Source organism: Crocodylus porosus, unplaced genomic scaffold (genome assembly GCF_001723895.1).
Source record: "Crocodylus porosus isolate Cpor-Errol unplaced genomic scaffold, CroPor_comp1, whole genome shotgun sequence".
Taxonomy (NCBI): domain Eukaryota; kingdom Metazoa; phylum Chordata; order Crocodylia; family Crocodylidae; genus Crocodylus; species Crocodylus porosus.
In genome coordinates, this window is record NW_017728934.1 from 7,143,417 (window position 1) to 7,162,964 (window position 19,548).

The window sequence follows — 19,548 nt, forward strand, 5'->3', positions numbered from 1 at the left end:
GTGGTGTGTTCAGAAGGTCCAGGATGGGGAATGGAAACCATAAAACAGGGCTTATTATCCTTCCCCAAACCTGCCCATTTCTCCCTCTTTTTGATAAATACAGAGTTACAGCCTCAAGTGATCAGAAATCCTAAAGCTGGTTTAAATGCTTAAGTAAAAAAAACAACAGGTAAACTAAAATTTAGGTCTTTTATGAACTTTCCTGATCTTTTATTCTTCCTTTTCAGATTCTCAACTAATATTCCACTCAAAAAGGCTAAGACTATCACATCTCTGGAGCTGAGACTTCAGAAAAAACATCAAGTATTACTAGACATATGATTTACAAGAACTGGCAACACTATGATTGCCCTGCAAGGTCATTCTCTTCCTCACCTGTGATAATGGCTGAAAATATGTCAGAAGCAGTCTTAGTATTCCTGCTTCCTACAGTGGTAGAAAGTGGACTTACATTTGGGTGTCCATCGCGGAGGAGCTTGTGGAACACGTGGCAGAATTTCCAACAGAGGACAGCGTTGCTGGAGAGGGGCAGCCGATTGACAACGCACCAGAAGGTCTGAGCTCCTTTCTCATGGTGAGTTCCCAGGATGCATGGTGAAAGACAGTGCTAAGAAAAATCCAGTCCATATAATTCAGAGTGCACAGTACATAAAAGTGAGCCTACTTGGCAAAGACACTGCTCTGTTAATATTCTAAACCCCAAAGTCCTTAGCAAGCCTTGTAGAGAACAGTCAAGAACTCCCTGCTAGGATATTTACAGCCAGGCACTGAGAAGCCCAATGTGTGCCAGCAACATAGCAACAGGGACCTGGAGTATACATGACCTGTCTGGTGGGGGAAAAAAAGGCAGCTGAATCTTTTCAAGCCACCACCTGGGATGTGCCTCCAAACCCAGTGCAACTGGTGAAGCCTCTGAGATCTGCAACTGCTCCTTTCTTTTGGCAATTTTCTCCCTCCTGTCATCATTGTAGTTGTCCAGAAACTCAATCCCCTTCCTTGCACCTGTCATTTATTCATTTCATCTCTCATCAGCTGAGCATGGCAAACAAAGGCATCTTGTTGGCATGCCTTGTTGTGGACAGCAGAGAAGGGGAAGGGGGCTGAGGCTGCGCTGCCAAAACAAGGATCGGGCCCCTTGCAGCTCCCCTGCCATCTTCCCCTGGCATGCCAACATCTTACAAGTCAAGGCTGCAGATGTTTTTGGCGCTCTACCAAAAAAACATTGCTAACCCCCACTCTATATGGAATAGTCCCTGAAGGAACTACATGACACTTCATCATTAAGTTTCATAATTTCATAGTTGGTAGGGTCCGAAGGGACCTGAGCAAATCATCGAGTCTGACCCCCTGCCATGGGCAGGAAAGAATGACCCCTTTGCCAGGGGTCAATTATATGCTGGGGGTTGTATATAGGTTATGCAACTATTTGCTAGACAACAAAAGAATGCTGGGGAGTAGTGTTCCTTGGCACTGTTCCTGGCTTGGGAAAGAAAGGCTGTTCAGTAGTTGGAACTACTAAACACTAGCAGTGACTGCAGACAGGGTAGCCAAGCACACAGACTGGGCACAGTGGGAACATCTACATGTGCAATTAATGTGAAGGGATAAACTCCAGAGCTGTTTGAACCACAGTACACTGCTCCTAGGCATAGCATCCACATGTGTGCCCAGAACAGCACTTTGATCTGAGGTGGAGCAGGCCTGGACTGGCAGCAGGTTTGGGGGGGTCAGCCCCGGGCTCCAGGTGGCAGCACTGGGTTTTGGAGGGGCTGGCTGGGGCATGAGAGTTCCAGTCATGCAGAACTGTGTGGCTAGGTGACAGGCAGTAGTCTCGCCCCCTGCTGCCTGGGCTGACTGGGTGAAATTTATGCCTGGGCCAGCGCTTATATGCATTTTTCATCGCAGTTAGTAACTCCACAGTAAGATACTACTGTCCCCAGCAGTTCTATCTTATGGCAGAGTTCATTAATTTACTGCACACTAATACTGGTGCACATGTAGACAATGACACTTTACTGTGGAGCTAATTAGTCTACTCCACAGTATAGCACACATGCAGTCTGAAAGGCACCTAGTTAAGTGGACAGAATCTGCATGTTCCATATATGAGACCTAGATTCATTTCCAGGTCTGTCTGTGCAACTTCTTAGTGAAACAGATAGCAGCTGATATGAACCTGCTTTGGGAAAGAGGAAGATAAGTTGTTCAGTACTAAGCATTACCGTTGTTCAGTAATAAGCATTACTGAATAGACAGACATTTAAGCAACAGAGTGGGAGAGATGAAATGCGAACTCATGATCTCATGAATGCCAGAACTCTATATTACCTGATTATCCCTAGATTACCTAAAAGGAAAGCCTCTCTTGACTAAACTCTTCCCCCATATGGGTCATTAGAGCTCAGGCAGTGAAAACATCAACTCAATGAAAAGGGCATGGCAAATGTCCTGCACACTCCAATACTTGTAGGGGGATCCATCTACTAAGCCCTGTCACAAGAGGGCAATACAGGGCTGATCCTTGTAGACTTTTTCACAAGGCTCTGACAAGCAGAATAGCCAGGCATTGTCTTGCAAGAGACAGAGAATGCGAAAAGGGGACTGGTAATCATCGACAGCTTGCTGCATCAGGAAGCTAGCAGTTAATAGGGCTTCAATACAGCTCTGTCTCCAGGGCCTGGATTCCTCAGTCAGGCAGTTTTCCCATATAAAAGAGGCCTGAGATTAAAACAAAAGGTGCAGTATCATGGCCCACTCAGAAAGCCAGACTGAAATACACATTCCCCTAGTACACGATTAAAGGGGTGCTGCTGCTTTAATAATTTACAGCGTGCATCTCTGGACGCAGGTAGAATAAGACCTAAGCCCTGGCTTGCCTGCGGAGCTGCCCAGACACCCGGCATCCATGCTGCAGCCCAGAGCTCAAGCCTCAGCCATGTGGCAGGGAACTTCAAATGCTTAAGAACATTCTGTTCTTTCCCAGCAAGAGTAAGAGAGGACAAGGGCCAGTGCAGAAACTTGACAGATTTCCAACTCAGGCTTGGGTACACACTGTACCCTGTAGGCTCAAACATGGTTCATGAAGCTTCTAACATGGTATGCATCTCAACTCCATACCCTAGTGCACTGCTTCCCCTGCTCCAGAGATCCTCAGAAGGGTTCACCACACCCACAGGAGGGGCTGAGTCATCTTGGCAAAGAGGCTCCTGTTTACGCAGCCTCCCTGTCTTGCTCAGATGCTGACAATCTGGGTTTCAGGAATGCTGAGCACCCAGAGTGCTCCTGGGAACAAAGCCCTTCAGGTCAGGCCTAGAATAGCTCTGCCAGTCAATCCAAACTAATTGGATGGTACCATGTCTCTCCATCACAAGGCTGGAGTTCAGCTATAGCAAGTATTGCTTTTCCTGAACCCTTCAATGTTTTGCCAGAAACAGCCCTGTAGCACAAACTGAATATCACAAAGAACACCCACCTCACCTCTTGCCCATCTCTACAATGGTCTCCCCATATGATTCTGGAGATGTGACACACTCCACATGGTCAGAAAACAAAGTGCACCCCTAAATTTTCCTGCCCTGCCCACTTAAATGATTTGGCTCCCTGTCACCAACAGCTGCCAAGATGCACATTCTTCTTCAGCTGGACCTTTAAATTTTCACACCTTTGGGCCATTAGAGCTTAGACACACCTGGTATTTATAATGACACTAAAGCTCATCAGGTGGGGGTAATAACACCTGGTATTTATAACCACCATCAGGTGGGGGTCAAGTCTGCAGTGGTCTTCCCTCCTTTAGACATTTCCTGCCACTGCTAACACTGGCATTACTTCATGGCTGGAGTCAGCAGTGGGAATGCCACGCACAGATAAGACGAGGCAGTTGCTAGCACAAAACAACTCAGAGCAAGGCTGTAGAGTTAAAAACGAGCAGCACAGATGAGGCTGCTGGGACTGACGGTTACCCTATAGCAGGGGTGCTTAACCTCCAGCCCACAGGCCAAATGCAGCCTGTAAGCCCTTTGCATCTGGCTTGCAGGGCTCCCCACAGGTTGGGAAATTTAGTGGTGGGGGAGCAGTGGGCCATACTGCCCCCCGACAAATGTCCAAGTCCCAAGCCCTGCCCAGTTAGAGCCAGGCCATGCCCGCTCCCCTTGCAGGGCTGGATTAGGGCCAGGCCACATCCCTCTCCTCCCAACCCTGCAAAGCTGGGCCATGTCCCCTTTCTCCACAGGGCCATGGCTGGGGATGAGTCAACCCCCCCTCTCCCCCAGGCCAAGCCATGCATTTCCACACCAAATCCCCCTCCATGAGGCTGGGTGGAGCTCCTTTACCCCTACAGGGTGCAACTCAGGTCAAGCTGCAACCAACCCCCTCTGCATGGCCAGATGGTGGCAGTGCTGGCCCCAGGCACTGGATTGGAACCACCATCTGGCCCACAGTCACACCAGGGGTTGCCAATCTGGCCTGCCAGGGAAAAACGTTGGGCACCACTGCCCTGTAGCAATCTGCCCCTCATTTCATCAGATGAAATCCCTTACTGGAGCCCCTTCCCCCTCAAAGAATTTCCCCACAGGAATCCCATCCCTTCTTTCTTCCTGTACTATCCAAAGGGAACCCCAACAGGGGCCTTGCTTTAAACCTTCCCCTCAACCACAGAGCAGAGGGGACTCCAGCAGAAGCCCTGCTTTACTCCCCTCCCCCATTCAGCAAAAGGAACCACGAGCAGTACTTCCCAGGCCTCTGCCTAGGTTCATCTGTGACAGGCACTTCCTGCGACTGTTGGTCTCTGCCCCAGCCTGAAGGCCCCTCCACCTTGTCTCAGCCATGTCTTCAACCAGCCCCAGTCAACTCCCACGCTTGCTTGTCCTGCTGCCAACTTTAAAAAGGATATTTCTGGCATGTTTCTCCTTGACAGCTACTTCCTGTGTATTAATGGCCTTATTGATGCTCACAGTCTGAAAAACAGAAAAGGGGTGTGTTTGTGTTCAATGTAAAGAGCCTCGAGGATGAAATGTGGGTCAGGGTCACATACTTATTCAGATCCTCCCACCCCCATGTACGCAGGTCCCATTGCTCCCTGCACCTGTTGATGGTTGGTACCAATCCAGGCCCTGTCACTGGAAGCAGCCGTTCTCCCACGCCAGCTGGACTCTACTGATTCCCAGATGCATTTCTGGAAGCTGCCTGGCATCTGCCATGCTCAGTTGCTGCCAGGATTCACTTACTCGGCACAATAATAATGCAATTAAAATGGTGACTACAAAAGATAATCTCCCTACATTTGCCCTTTGGGGGGCTGAAAAGGGCTGAGGGAAAGCGAACCGAAGTCAAATCTACCTGCATGACCTTTGACATGGTGGGGCTGGGAGTCATTCTTCTCCTGGGCCAAACAGAAAACAGCTACCCAGCCCAAGGCATGTAGCTGCTAGATCTCTCGTATATTTGAGAGGAGGTCAGGAAGAGCTGGGGGCACTTAGAGAAATAGCTGCAGTCAGGGTTGTCTGCCAAGTTATATCACACAAGTGCCTGGAAACCTTGTTGAGTGTCAGCCCTCCACTGCACTGACTTGTACCATGGAGGACAGCCCTCAATCTGCATACCATGCAGGCCACAACATCTGGGGAAAACAGTGGGGAAAGGGGTGGGCTCAGCTGAGATGATGAAATTACAATCAGCTGGACTTGAGCAGCAAAGCTGGAGTCTCAACTTGCTACATGCCTAACCAGTACAAAGCAGTACTGACCCAAGGCAGAAACTGGCTTTCAGGAGTAGAGATGCACCAATACATCGGTCCAATACTGGATCGGTACCAATATAAAAAAAATTGGCTGCATCAGAAAAAGGCCTCAGGTGGCCAATAATTTGGCAGAGAAACACTCGAGAGTGCATGCAGCTGCAGCGCAGCACGCAGGAAGTGAGGAGCACAGTCCAGTGTGGAGAGCTGCATGCAGCTGGTAAGTCTGTTGTGGTGGAAGGGAAGTGGGGAGAGTAGGGGTGTGGGGGAAGATCAACGTCCCCCACAGTGAGGGAGGGAGGGAGGGAGGGGGCAGGCGCTGCCCAGATGGGGTGAGGTGGGGCACAGGACAGAGCCGCGGCTTGTAAGTGGGGGGCGGGACAGGACACACAACTCCCGCTGCTGCAGGCACCCTGGGAGGCATGAGGAGAAGGCATGTGCCCCACAGATCTGTGTGGGTTGGGGAGGCCAGGCTGCAGCTGCATGCTGGAGCCAGGGCTGCACCGGGTTCTTCTCAGTGGGAGCTGGGCTTGGGGTGGGCAGCAGTGGCGCTGGGAGGGGGGGCTACGGAGGGGGCTGCAGCCACCCCAGATTTCACCATAGGTCCCCTGTAGCTCTGTTTCCAGCCCCACCCAGCACAGTCCTGGCTCTTCGGTGTATGGGAGGAGGCAGGGCTTGAGCCAGGGTTGTGGCGGGTGGGCAGCGGCGATGCTGGGAGTGGGGCTATGGCAAAATTTGGGGTGGCCGCAGCCCACTCCATAGTCCCCCTCCCAGTGCTGCTACCACCTGCCTTGAGCCCAACCCCCACTGAGAAGAACCCGGTGCAGCTCCAGCTCCAGCCCACTCCCCCACCCCATGCAAATTCAGGGGGCACATGCCACCCCATGCCCTCCTAGAGTCCCCGTCCCCCCTGCCCCCCCATGAACCACAGCTCTGTCCCACGGCCCACCCTACCCCACCCCGGCTGGGAAGCACCTGCCCCCTCCTTCCCTCACCACAGGGGGCACTGATCTGCCCACCCCTTCCCCCACAACGTGCCATCCCTCCCCTTCTACCACAGCAGTCTTACCAATTGCATGCAGTTGTATCGGAAATAGGATCAGTATCAGTTGATATGCTTCCTTAAATATCGGCGATCGGTATTGGCTCCCAAAATCTCTATCAGTGTACCCCTATCCAGGAGGCAGGGCCATCCCTGGAGGGGGCAATCGGAGTGGCTGCCCTGGGGCCCTGTGCTTTGGGGGGCCCCCGCAGAGCAGGGCAGAGCAGCAGTGGCATGAAGCTGGGCGGAGCAGCAGCTCCACATCCAGCCACTCACTATCCTCCCCCCGCCTTACTGCTGCTGCTGTTGCTGCTGCTGGCGGTGGCAGCTTCTTCTGGTCTGGGGCCATGGGATCAGAGCAAGGGCGGGGCCCCGCATGGGCTGATTTGCCCCCTGCCCCACACCCTGCTCAGGCCAGCTCTGCCAGGAGGGATTCAGAAGAGGAAAGGGTGGCAGATTAAAAAACAATGGCCTTGTGTCACTGCTACAGCCTGCCCATCTCCCAGTCCAAGCTGCTGGAAGAGGCTTTATGCATCAGTTTGAGACAGTCAGCTGCAGCTAGTGTGTCTGTATCACCCTTCTGGGAATGTGCTGGGCAGAGCTTGGACCTGTCTGCTGCTAAACGCTCAGCATTGTGGTGGGTGCTGGAAACATCTTCCAGGACATGGCACAATAACAAATGGGCAGCCCAGGCACATGCTTTCCGAAGTACGTACAGGAAAACAATGGGAAAGATAAGGACACTTGCTGCAGAAGACTGGGCTGCATTACTTAGTAGAGCATGCACGCAGCTGGCTTCTTCCCAGGCCTGCTCATTAAATATGGCCTTATACACTGCCCCTCTCTGAGCCTGTCTCCCCAAGGATATCACAGAGACAGTACTGACTGACCTCTCTCAGAAAGAATTATGAAGTGGTTAGAAACTGGACTATATCAGTTTCTAACGAAATCACTTTCAGAGCTACTTGCTCTGGTTCCCAAATGTTCATACAAAAGGTGGCACCAATTTAACCAAGTGGGATCAGAATCCCATTTGGTTAAATTGAGCTAATTTTCATGTGGCCCCCAGCTCACAGCTACTTAATGCTGGCACAGCACTTCAAAGATGTAGAATGTGAGATTAACGCTCACATTAATGCTTCTGTTGCAGAGGGTCCACAGTAAACTAACAAGAGAAATAGGCTGTCTCAGCGCAGTCAGAAGTGGTTAATTACTGACTCAAACCAACTAAAACAGCAGGATAAATTCCAACCTAATGCCTTATTCATTTATAGTCCTTCCTGAATCCTAGTAACATCCTTAATCTCCAAGGATGGACCTGTTATGGTTTTATCAAAACAGAAGACATGCCAGAATGGTGGGAACCTCAGAGCAGAAGCTCAAGCAACGCAGGCACCATTAGGTTCTTCTCTGAGGAAGGGGAGTCAGATCAGCTTGGAAAAAAAGGTACTTAGGACTGTAGAGGATTCATAGATTTTAAAAGCAGCAGGGATTGTTACATTGTTAAGTCTGGCTTCCTGCGCATTTAAAGACACAGAAGGTAGAGTGAACCTCCACACAAGATTGGATGGGAAACTCTTCAACCTGTCAGGACTTAAGGCAAAGATTAAAGTTTGAAAGGTGCTTACCAGGGAGCTTCCAAGTACTGATGATGAGACTCTTATACCCCAAAATGAAGACCTATTACATGAACTCATAGATCGCCTCTCAAGAGCTTGCCAGGTATTTGCTCTCACCATCAGCATAAAGAAAACAGTTGTACTAGGACAGGGAGTTCCACAAAATCCATCAATCATCCTTAATGAGAATGAGCTGGCAGTAGTCCAAAAGTTCAGCTACCTAGGCTTTACAGTGACTACCAATTCTCACTGGATGAAGAACTTAAATGTTCGCATTGGAAAGGCTGACACCACCTTCAGCAGACTAACTAAAAGAGAATGGAACAACTCAAAGCTTACCATCAAGACCAAAATACTAGTGTACAAAGCTTTCATACTCAGCACTGTCATGTACGGTGGAGAAACATGGACAGCTGATGCACACCAAGAGAAAAGGTTAAAAAGCTTCCACCTGCACTGTTTATGCTGCATACTCAACATCAAATGGCAAGATAAAATTACCAACACAGAGGTTCTTCAGAAGGCAAATTTACTAAGTTTGACAACCCTACCCAAACACAGATGACTGCCCCGGCTAGGCCACCTGAGCAGATTGGCAGATAGACACATACCCAAGGACATACTATATGGGGAACTATTGGAAGGAACAAGAACAACAGGACATCCCAAGCTTCGCTACGAAGATGCATGCAAACGAGATACGAAGGCATTTGGAATCAATCCTAACCAATGGAAAACCTTCGCAAGTGATCGTAAAAAGTGGCATCATAATCTCCACCATGGCATCAAAGTCCATGACAGAAATTGGATCCAACAGCTTGAAAAGAGCCTGTGGGAGTGCAGAGCTCAGCTGGGCAGGGTGTGAGGTGTAGGGACCCCCCCCCACAGTGTCCTCCCAAGGTGTGCAGCCCCTGCTGCAGCAGCAGCAGCAGGTGGGGAGGTCAGGATGCTTGTGCCTGACACAGGCACAAGCTCTGGCCAGTGCTGCAAGGGGGGAGGGACTGCCTGGCTGCCTCTATCACTGGGGCTCTATGCTGCATGCCTGCAGCTCCACCCTTGTAACCGGGAAGCCCTGTGATGGAGGCCATGGAAAAGCAGGGGTTGGGCTACCTCCACTCCTGGCAGAGTGCAGGGACCTGCGCAGCAAGGGGCGGAGGAGGCAGCAAGCTCCGGCTGCAGGTGTTGGAGTTGCAGGCACGTGGTGCGGAGCCCCAGCAACAGAGGCAGCCGCGAAGGCTGCAGTCCTTCCCCCTGCGCAGCACTGGCCGGAGACATGCCCCACCGGGCGCCTGTGCCAGGCACGTGTCCTGACCTCCCCACCTGCTGCTGCTACCAGCAGCTGGGGCTGCATGCCATGAGGGTAGTGCGTGGGGGGGAGGTCCCTACACCCCCCACCCTCCCTCATACCCCACACACCCAGACCCACTGGGTTGCCCCACAATCCCCACTGATATATACTTACACCCCAACATACCCTATACCCCCCTACACAGCCACACCCTCCCAAACTCTCCACACACTCCCACACCCCAACATACATACACTATAAAAGAGTGACACTTTATTTTTGAGTTGTTATGCAATCCCTTATATATACAGTACACAATCACAAGTTACGACAAATATTTTTGTAATAAAATTAAAATATATTATAGATGTTTGACTTCTAATGTATGGTTTGTTTGTTTTTCCCTAAAATAACAACCCCTGCTCCCAAAAGGAGTGGGGAGGGGCAGGAAGGAGAGGGACTTCCAGTGGCAAAGGTCAGGGGTTAGGGGGCAGGTTTTCTGGTCCCAGTGTGATGACCAGGGGGCAGGGCAACTGTCACGGGGTGGACCTACCTATGCGGCTCCGGACAGCTTGCCAAAACTTAAGTGGCCCTCCACCTGACCTAATCGCCTGCCCCTGATCTAGAAGGTAGTAAAGTACCTAAAACCATAGAACTCAGAACAAAAGCACAAATCTAATTAAAGTGTTGAGCCCACAGCACTGTGATCTTGCTATTGCCAATGAGCTATTGCTGGCAGCTTAATTTTAGTGAATTCCTACCACCCTCTATCATTTCAATGCCATGCCAAAAATATCTCCAAGCCTGCCATCTGATTCCACTCCAGGGGAGTGGTACAATCAAGGGCTGTACAGAGCACCAGAATTGAGGGTTCTTTGGATTATTTTGGATTGAACAAGATTAAATAGGACCCTTGCAGAGTCAGTCACTGCTGAAAAGATCCTTTAATTGCTTTTGTGCAGAAGTAGGGGTTGCTGGAGAGTGCAATGTTGTTAGTCAGGATTGAGGGTTGACTGAGGCAACAGACACAGCTGAAAGAAACAGTATCACTTTGAAACATTTTTTGCCTAAAAGGAATTCAGTGCAGCTGCACTTGGGTGAATGAGATCTCTCTGGCTGCATTCTGTGGCAAGTAAAAGCCACAGAGTATGAAGCACAGGGAGCCTCATTTTCTCGCCTCCATGGGAGCCACTTTCTTTCCCGGAAGGTTAGGAAAGAATATGTACAGAACTCAGCATTCTTAGGGCCAAGGGTTTCCTGGAGCTGCAAGGGACTGGGACCTTTCAGTGTTCCACTGAAAGAGTGGCATTGTAAAGAGCTTCCTGCTCCAGCAGCTCTGTATGAAGCTGGTTCCGGAGTGGCAATTATTACCAGTAACCCACAGGAAGGCAAGCTTTATCCTGACAGCCCCTCCCACATCCTCCCCAAATAGTGCCTCTACCAATCCAAAAAAAAAAAAAAAAAATTTGCTGAGTGTATGGGGAAGCATTGGACATGAACTGCCCATAAAGTGCTGCGTGAGCTCTGTACAGTCACACACCCATCGTATCTCATGACAAAGCCCCAAGGTCATACCTCGGATGAGACCATGAGCTGAAGCCTCTGCACGTATGGGGAAACCAATGGGTAACTCAGAATCCCACAAATGCCCTATTGTGCCTTTTGAGGACACCACGCCTATTCTCTCTCCCAGCATCGCAAGTTTTTTTGATCCATATTAGAAGCTAGATTACACAATAAAAAATGTTCAATCTGGCTCCTGTTGGTCTCTTCTGTTTAATTAATAATTAACTCTCTTTTGAAGTAAGAATGTCTAACAAATCAACTAAGCAGGGCAGACAAGCCAGAACTGGGAGTTCATCACCCTGAAAAGTCCTGAGACTCACAGCAACAGTGCAGTAAATGGGAATTAGCACCATTTCAATACTTTCCAGCAAGCCTCTAAGAGGAAAAAACTATCACAAAAAGCTTTTGGGGAAACCAAAAGCCTCTGAAATTATTCCCAACTAAACTCATGTAGGAGGACAAGGCTGACTGGTAGCTCTGTGTTTTTAACACAAAGGGAAATCAATACTCCTCTGAAACTGCCCATCGTCGGGTGCTTCACAGCAAGATCTATAATGTAAGCCTTCATTATTTTGTATATCTCTATCATGTGTCCTCCAGGGCCCAAAATTCAGGTTTAATAGTCAACTGACCAGACTATCACCTAAAGAAAAGGTCTTTAGTGGGAAAGGAACAACCTCTGCAGAAGCAGCCAGTGCACCCATGACATTATTAGGTAAAGCTAGCATCTTCCCACCCACATGCACTTTACCTTTAATTATCTAAGGGGAACCACATTTTGGTGCTCCAGGATTTGATGCTCCTTTTATTTAAGCTCTGGATATAGATTTGCTTTTTCAATGCAGCTGTCTACTGTAGGTCTTCCATTCAGCATAACACCCAACTGAATGCCAAATGCTTTCTGGAATCACCAGCGCTGCTGGACATTGTCAGCATTCACCACTAGTTGCAACCTTGGTGAGTTCCAAAGCAGAAGGACTGCTTGGCAGAAGCTGCACTCTGCCCACTGTAGGAAAGCAGCGCAGTATTTGTAAAGCATTTATCCCACTGGTTTTCAACCTGTGGTCTACAGACTCCTAGGACCCCCCAGACTGTCTAAGAGGTCTACAAAAGATGACTATGATCAATTAAAAGTACACGAATACCCACACTTACAATACAAAGGGACACCTCCATTCAAAATTTCCAAAGGGGGCTGCACTTCCATTTGAAATTTTGTAGGGATCCACAAAAGAAAAAAGCTTGAAAATCACCGATTTATCCTAACCCAGTGCACTCTCTCTAAGATACTAGGCAAGCCCCTCAGAATACAGAGCTTGTGAGGAGACATGGTTCAGCATAACTAGCTCAGTGAAGGGGCACATGCAAAGCTAAGTCCTCTCTACCTCTAGGGAGACTTACACTGCTGCAGGCTTAGTGTCTGGACAAGGCAGCGGTACTTGCAACGAGAAAACAAAGGGGCAGGGAATTGCCAACTACAAACCTGGCAGAAGGGATACATTAATGGAATAGGCATCTCAAAGAGATGTAGGCAAATCATGCCCCGAGCTGGCAGTAGCGCTGCAAAGATAACCTTAAAATGTGATGCTACAAAACCGCATTAAAAAGGCTGAAGGATCTTTCAGCAAAATTCTTCCCTGTCTTAAGAACCAAATACACTTCCTAACTTGACAGGCATGGAAGTCAGCCTGCCATTAAGGTTGGATACATTTCAACTGAAAGCAGCCTTGCTGCAAAGAGCTATTTCAGACCCTGCCAGACTATGACTAAGTCTCCCACAGTGCCCATAGCCTTATCACTTAACTTCTTCCTCAAGCTGACGAAGAGATGCCTGTTCTACCATCCATCCCTGAGCTTCAGTCAGGGAGTTACCAAGAGACTCTTCATCATTAATGGACAGGCTTCTGACTGCCTCCCTTCACAATCATACTTTCCATTTTGGGAGACTTCTTTGCCCCAGCTACTTGCATTAGAAACCTCCTTGCTAATGACTTCACAACTGCTGCAAGATACCTCACTCTCCAGAGCAGTTCTCAGTATGTCAGACAGGGCTACAAGAGGAGAATCTCTCTCCTGGCTGGACTTACAGAAACTATATATTAATGGGGAAGAGGTATTATGTTGGCATTCTTCACAGGCTGTGCGCGGCTGGGATGTAATCAGAAGTGCTCAATCCTATTAACCATGGAGTATTTACAATAGGATGATGAGCTTTTAGCACACATGAGAATCCAGGCAAAAGTGGCAACAGTTCAGTCAGCTTCCTGCAGAAACTGTCATGGGGTGAAATCTGGAAATGACAGGGTAGCTCCTTGCTGGAGTGGCCTAAACCGGGCAAAAGTGTCTCCTATGCAGCAGGGTTGCTTTGACAACTAATTTGAACCTCTTCCTTTATGGGAGATGCTGCCCGTCAGTTCCTCCTTTCAGACAATGCTGCTCAGGAACTGATTAGCTCACATGACTCATTTGTGCAACAAGAATAAAAACTGAGTCAAGGAAGGGCCTGGGTTACAACACAGTGAAAGGCTATAAAGTAACTGAGAAATAACAGCATCCTCATAACTAAATTACAGTCTAGTCTGAAGACTTCAATAGGTTCAGAATACACAAGAGCTTTTGTCAAGCTCTGAATAAACCAATGCTTTTAAACATATTATAAGGAAGTTGGAGCACAGTGTTGCAACAGGTCCCCAGACACTTTATGTTTGTAGCATAAATGGGGCCTCAGTGCAACAGTAGCTAAAACAGTGGCATTTTTATTGCTGCAAGCTCATTCCAAGCAGGGTCATGAAAATGCCAGTGTTACCAGAACAGAACTAACCACCATGCAACAAAAATCCCCGGTTCCTCAGTAAGAGGAGCAAGAAGTCACTTACAACAGGATAGGAAATGTGTTACCTAAATTCTTGCCCCAGGGTACTGTGACAGAACACCATCTGTCTGGTCAACATACTCTCCCGGTGGTCAATGCTATGTGCATTTGTTTTCCTGCTCACTTCAACAGCATCTACTATGCCACTAGTAGACAATTATTTGGGTTGGATTGGGCAGTTTAGTTCTAGTGAGCTCTTGTGGGCTGGAGGAGAAGGGTGGTCACCCAGTCTGGCAGGGGGAGGAGCAATTGATCCTATCCAGCCCTGGACCTGTCTAGCCTGCACCCACTGCTGGGGGAACTAGATGAAGCAGACAGGTGGGGTCTTTATGGAGACTGGCCTGGAACCTCTTCAAGCAAGATGTACTCAGCCAGTAGGATAGGATGGGGCTGTGGGTACGTGGGCAGGATTGCATGGGGCTGCTGTCAGGGCAGAGCAGCTACCTGGTCCCCACATGTTCCTGTGATGGGTGCTGGTTCTGCAGGCAGACATGTGGAGAGCAGATTGCAGCTCTGCCCTGGGCCTTGGCTCTATGCTGTCACTGCCCCATGATCCTGTTCCTGGCCTCAGTCCCCACCTACCCATCCCACTCCCAGATGCCACTCCCCCTCCACCCACAGCCTCATCCCATCCACTCAGCTGAAGCCTCCCTGCCTGCAGGGGTCCTAGGCCAGTCTCCATCGGGACCCTACCCACCCGCTCCATCTGGTACTTCCAGTGGCAGGTGTGAGGTGCATTGGCCAGGTGTCTAGGCAGCATGGCCAGGTCCGGCAGCAGTGGAAACACTGGCAGTAGCAGCTGGGAAGGGTGAGCCACCATGGCGGGGCTGCCAGGAAGTGAGTCCAGCCACCATGCTGCTTTTACCCTACCACGTGCCCAGGTGCAGCTGGACTGGCTACATGTGCCACCACTTGGGCTGCCTCCCATGCCCGGGCTAAACCAGGTCAAAGTACCCATCACAGGATGGATGGGAGGTTGGATCTGGCTGAGATATCCACCATAGGTTGGTGGGCCAGATCTGGCCCATGGGCTGTATTTTGCCCACCTATGTGCTATGCAAAGTGTGCAAGGCCTGTCCTCTCCTTTTACATAAACAGTTCTTGCTGTGGCTTGAATTCACTCCCCATGCTTCCGCAGGCGACTTCAAAGGAGCTGAGCAATCACAGATCCAGCTGACATTTGAAACTGTCCAACACGAAACTCATTCTGGCCAAAGACACCAAGTGTATGACAGCAATTCTCAGCCAGCGTGACATATACCCTGGCTTGCAGCAACGGGATTCTGCATTCTTGTGTATATGCCAAAAGCTCATCATCATATTGTTGTGGGGTATCACACAGTATTAGCACTGTTAGGTATGCAAACACCTACACATAATTCCTAAGATAAACCCAGAAATTTCACACAGGAATCCTCAGTGTCGACAACCTTCAGACCTGTCATGGTCTTTCTGATTTCTTTGTAACAGAATAATTGTTCTATTATTTTTTCAGTCAAAAGCCATGTAAAAAATTAAGAGCTGGCATTTTTCAAAGGATGCCTCAAGTCTACTAGGAGAGAGCAGGATGGGAGGGGGAGGGTTGACCCTAAAAGGTTGGGAATCACTTCTTTATGAAATCTAAACATTTCATTTAAAGATGTTTCCTGGGTTATGCAGAGATTTAATGGGAGAACCCAAGTTATAAATCACACTCCCCTGCCTAAGCACTACATAATCAGCCTTACATGTTCCAGGCCAATGTCCTCTGATAAACAGTTCAGATATCAGGGCAAATCTGAACATGATGCCAAACCTCCTACTGTAAGACTAACACGTAGGATTAGTTATGGAAGGGCAAAGCCTTTAAAGTGCTGAGAACCTTAAACTGCATTAACTTCAATGAGAACAGAAGATGCTCAGCACCTGACAGAATTTGCATACATGATAAACATAATGAAGAAAGCAGAAAACCCCTGCTGGAAACCCCACCATCTCCAGCAGAAAACCCCATCATCTCCAGCCAATCAGAAACAGCAGTCCTGGTGACCACAGAGGACGATGGAAACGGATAATTCTGTTTGGCTTCCTAGGAAGGGAATGATTAGTAGGCAAGGAAGCAGTCTTTTCCTGACTATTCTGTGGAAATAAAAAAGAAACAAAGGTAAAAAAAAAATAGTAGCTAGCACTTGAAAACCAGCCCTAACCACAGGAAATGCGTAGAGACAGATGCATCTAAAACAACTGCTGCAACAGGACAGAGGGGGACTGCAGTTACAAGATCCAAATGCATTCACCATGGGAAACCCATGAAAAAAAACTCAGAGCAATCACAGAAACTCTCTATCTAGGAGTGTAGTAGCAGATACCAGCAGAAGGGACAGAGGCCCAAAACTGCAAGAAAGTTTGTAACAGAAAAGGAATTACAGAGGGATTTTGGAACATGATAAAAAAGATTTCCTCACACTTGCATCTACACATTTCTCTTTATCTTGCAAACCTGCACACACAGACACAGAGTTTATAAAACTCCCAAATTTGCCATATATACCCACAAGTGTCCACGCCCCTCTAAAATAAATTACAAGCTTGGAACTGATGCATTTCAAAGGACACTATCTAGAGGCTGCAGGGAGACTTCTTATGTCTCCTTTTATCTCAGAAAGGAAATGAGTGTAAATTAAGGAATTCTGCACCATCACAAATTATTTGGAAAAACCGAGTAAAACCCTCATGTAAATCTTCTTAGTAATGTTTCTCATTTTTCTTTAGTGCTTTTCTAAAAATGTCTAGTTAAGGATGATCATAGCAAAGTAGGATGGAAGGGACCCCAGAAGGTCAGAGTCCAACTCCCTGCTCAAGGAAGAATTGTCCCTGACTAAACTACCCCAGCTGTCCAACTTGCTCTTGAAAATTTCCAGGGATGGAACTTCAAAATTGCTCTAGGTAGCTTCACCATACTCATAGTCAGAAAGTTCTTCCTAATCTCCAACCAAAATTTCCTCTGCTGCATCTTAAGCCCATTGCTCCTAGGCCTGTCCCTTACAGCCACAGAGAAAAGCTCATTTCCATCCTCTCTACAATCACCCTTCAGGTATTTGAAGACTGCTGTCAAATCCCTCCTTAGTCTTCTTTTCTTCAGGCTAAATACCCCCAAGTCTTTCAGCCAGTCCTCTTAAATCTTACTTATTCTAATAATTTTGTCACTCTGCACTGGGTTCTTTCCAATCAGTCCACATCCATCTGGACACATGGGGCCCAAAACTGAACACAATACTCCAGGTGAGGCCTCACCAGTGCTGAACAAAGGAGATTCACTTCCCTTGATTTGCAAGTGACACGCCTGCTAACAAAATCCAGTATGCTGTCAGTATTTATTCAAGAAGAGCACAGTGTTGGCTCATATTTAGCATTCGGTAACTCGCAGGTCCTTCTCTGAAATACTGCAGCCTAGCGAGTCATTCCCCAGTTTAAATTTATACATGCAATTATTCCTTCCCAAGTGCAGAACTCTGCACTTGTCCTTGTTGAATCTCATCTCACTGATTGTCGACCATTTCTCTAGTCTATCCAGGTCATTCTGGATCCTAGCTCTGCCCCAGATCCTGAGTGACTGCAATTCCACCCAATGTGATGCTGTCTGTAAATTTGCTAAGTGTGCACTCAATCCCATCATCCAAACCATTAATGAAGATGCTGAAGAATACCAGACCCAGGACTGAATCCTGGGGAAGCCCTCTTGATATCTCCTCCCAACTACACACTAAGGCACTGAAGCTCAGTGAGCACAATGGCCCTACCAGTTCCGTATTCACCCTCGTGTAGTCTGCATTTCCTTAGGAAGGGAATATAAAGGGCTTAGTCCATCTGTCTGTGTATCTGTCTGTCCGGCTGTAACACTCTTGGAGCACTCCAATTGGTTGTCTCAGCAGCCAAACACAATCATAATATTTACTGAAACAACCAATCAGAGTGCTCCACACAGACTGCTCTGCAGAGTGCAGCCATGACGGTGGGGATGGAGGCCCTGCTCCTCGGAGGCGGCGTGGAGTGCTGGCAGAGGGTGATGGAGGAAATGGCGGGGAGAGTGGGATGGCAGAGCACTGTCATAACAGTGGGGATGGAGGGGATGGCGGTGCAAGCTTCCTCCTCTATTGCTCCTGGGAGGCAGCAACGGCGCAGGATGGTGGGTGGCGATGCTCTATCCCCGCCCCCTCCCTCCCATCATTCTTGGCAGCCAATTCGCTAGTTTCTTCAGAAAACTGCTTTCAAACAAGCCCATAAACACACCAGAGAAGTAGAAACCCTAAAAGACTATACAGTCCTATAGGACATCCCAATAAAATGATAATTACAGGGCTGTCCGGTTTCTAGGTTGCTGCAGGCCAAGCGTCTCCTGGGCCACACCAGTGGGGGCTGCACTAGCTCAAGCTGCAGACACCCATGGGCTGCATACTGCATAGGTGCTCTGGCCTTACCCTCAGGTCCCCAGCCATGGGCTTCCGTGCTGCACCACACCATGCAGGGAACCCAGGCTGCAGTCTGCACCATGCCATACTGCAGGGTCCCCTCCCCTGAGGCTGGGGCAGGTAGTGAAAGCCAGAGAAGGGAGGGGGAGCCTGGAGACCTTGGCTGCTATTGCAGTCCGAGCAACGCGGGGAGTGGTGGCTGGGTGGAGCCTAAGGGTGCTACCAGTTAAACTGCCCTTATCTACTAAACTTCCCTCCCTCCCTAGCTCTACAAAAGTATAGCAGACTTGTGGCGTGGGATGAGACATGTGTCAGGGGTTTTCAAAGCCTCCTTCAAAGGCATTGGGTGTTGGCTGCAGCTAAGGGTAGAGATTTTGACTGGGGTGTGACAATGCTCCTGCTGAGACTTAGGGGCTGGGACTTAAGGGTCTTCCCTTCCCCTCAGATCAGACTGATCGTCATATTTGGAAGCAGGAAGGTATTTTACCCCACAGTCAAACTGATAAGGACTGGGGGGCAGGGCAGGGGGAGTTGCCTTCTTCTGTACTGGGGAACGTGGTCCTCTTCCTGAGATCTCTTATGCATATGCTAACAACCTTTACAGCAGCAGGATAGTAGCCACAGTGGTACCCCTGCTTCGCCTGTGGCAGGTGAGGGTGTTACATCTTTGGCTTTGTGTCAGGTTTGACTGTGTAGTTTTACCAATAAGTTAGACAATAGATTTGTATAGGATGGTTTGGAAAAGAATATGATCATGCCTCAGGTAGGGGGCTGGACTAGATGACCTATGGAGGTCCCTTTCAGGTATATTTTTCTGATTCTATAAGGGGCATTTCTCCAATGAAAAAGTAGGGCTGGAGGCACTGGTCTCTTTAAAAAGCATCAACTGCAATTCATTCAATTTAAGTTTCTCTCTTTAAATATGTAAATTGCCAATGAATAGCCAAAGACAAATCATGCATATTCAGGCAGCTGTCCA

The 19,548-nt window shown here is 48.7% G+C and overlaps 1 protein-coding gene across 4 annotated transcripts in view; it reads right to left on the reverse strand.

The window, feature by feature from the left end:
• HIP1 (huntingtin interacting protein 1) overlaps nt 1-19,548 on the reverse strand; it is a 165,039-nt gene that overhangs the window by 70,342 nt on the left and 75,149 nt on the right. For all 4 annotated transcript variants that reach the window (XM_019546425.1, XM_019546428.1, XM_019546427.1 and 1 more), the window contains exons 2-3: nt 4,892-4,955; nt 452-594 (exon numbers count right to left, since the gene is read on the reverse strand). In XM_019546425.1, coding sequence (XP_019401970.1) covers nt 452-594; nt 4,892-4,955 — 207 coding nt within the window. The remainder of the gene's footprint in view (nt 1-451; nt 595-4,891; nt 4,956-19,548) is intronic.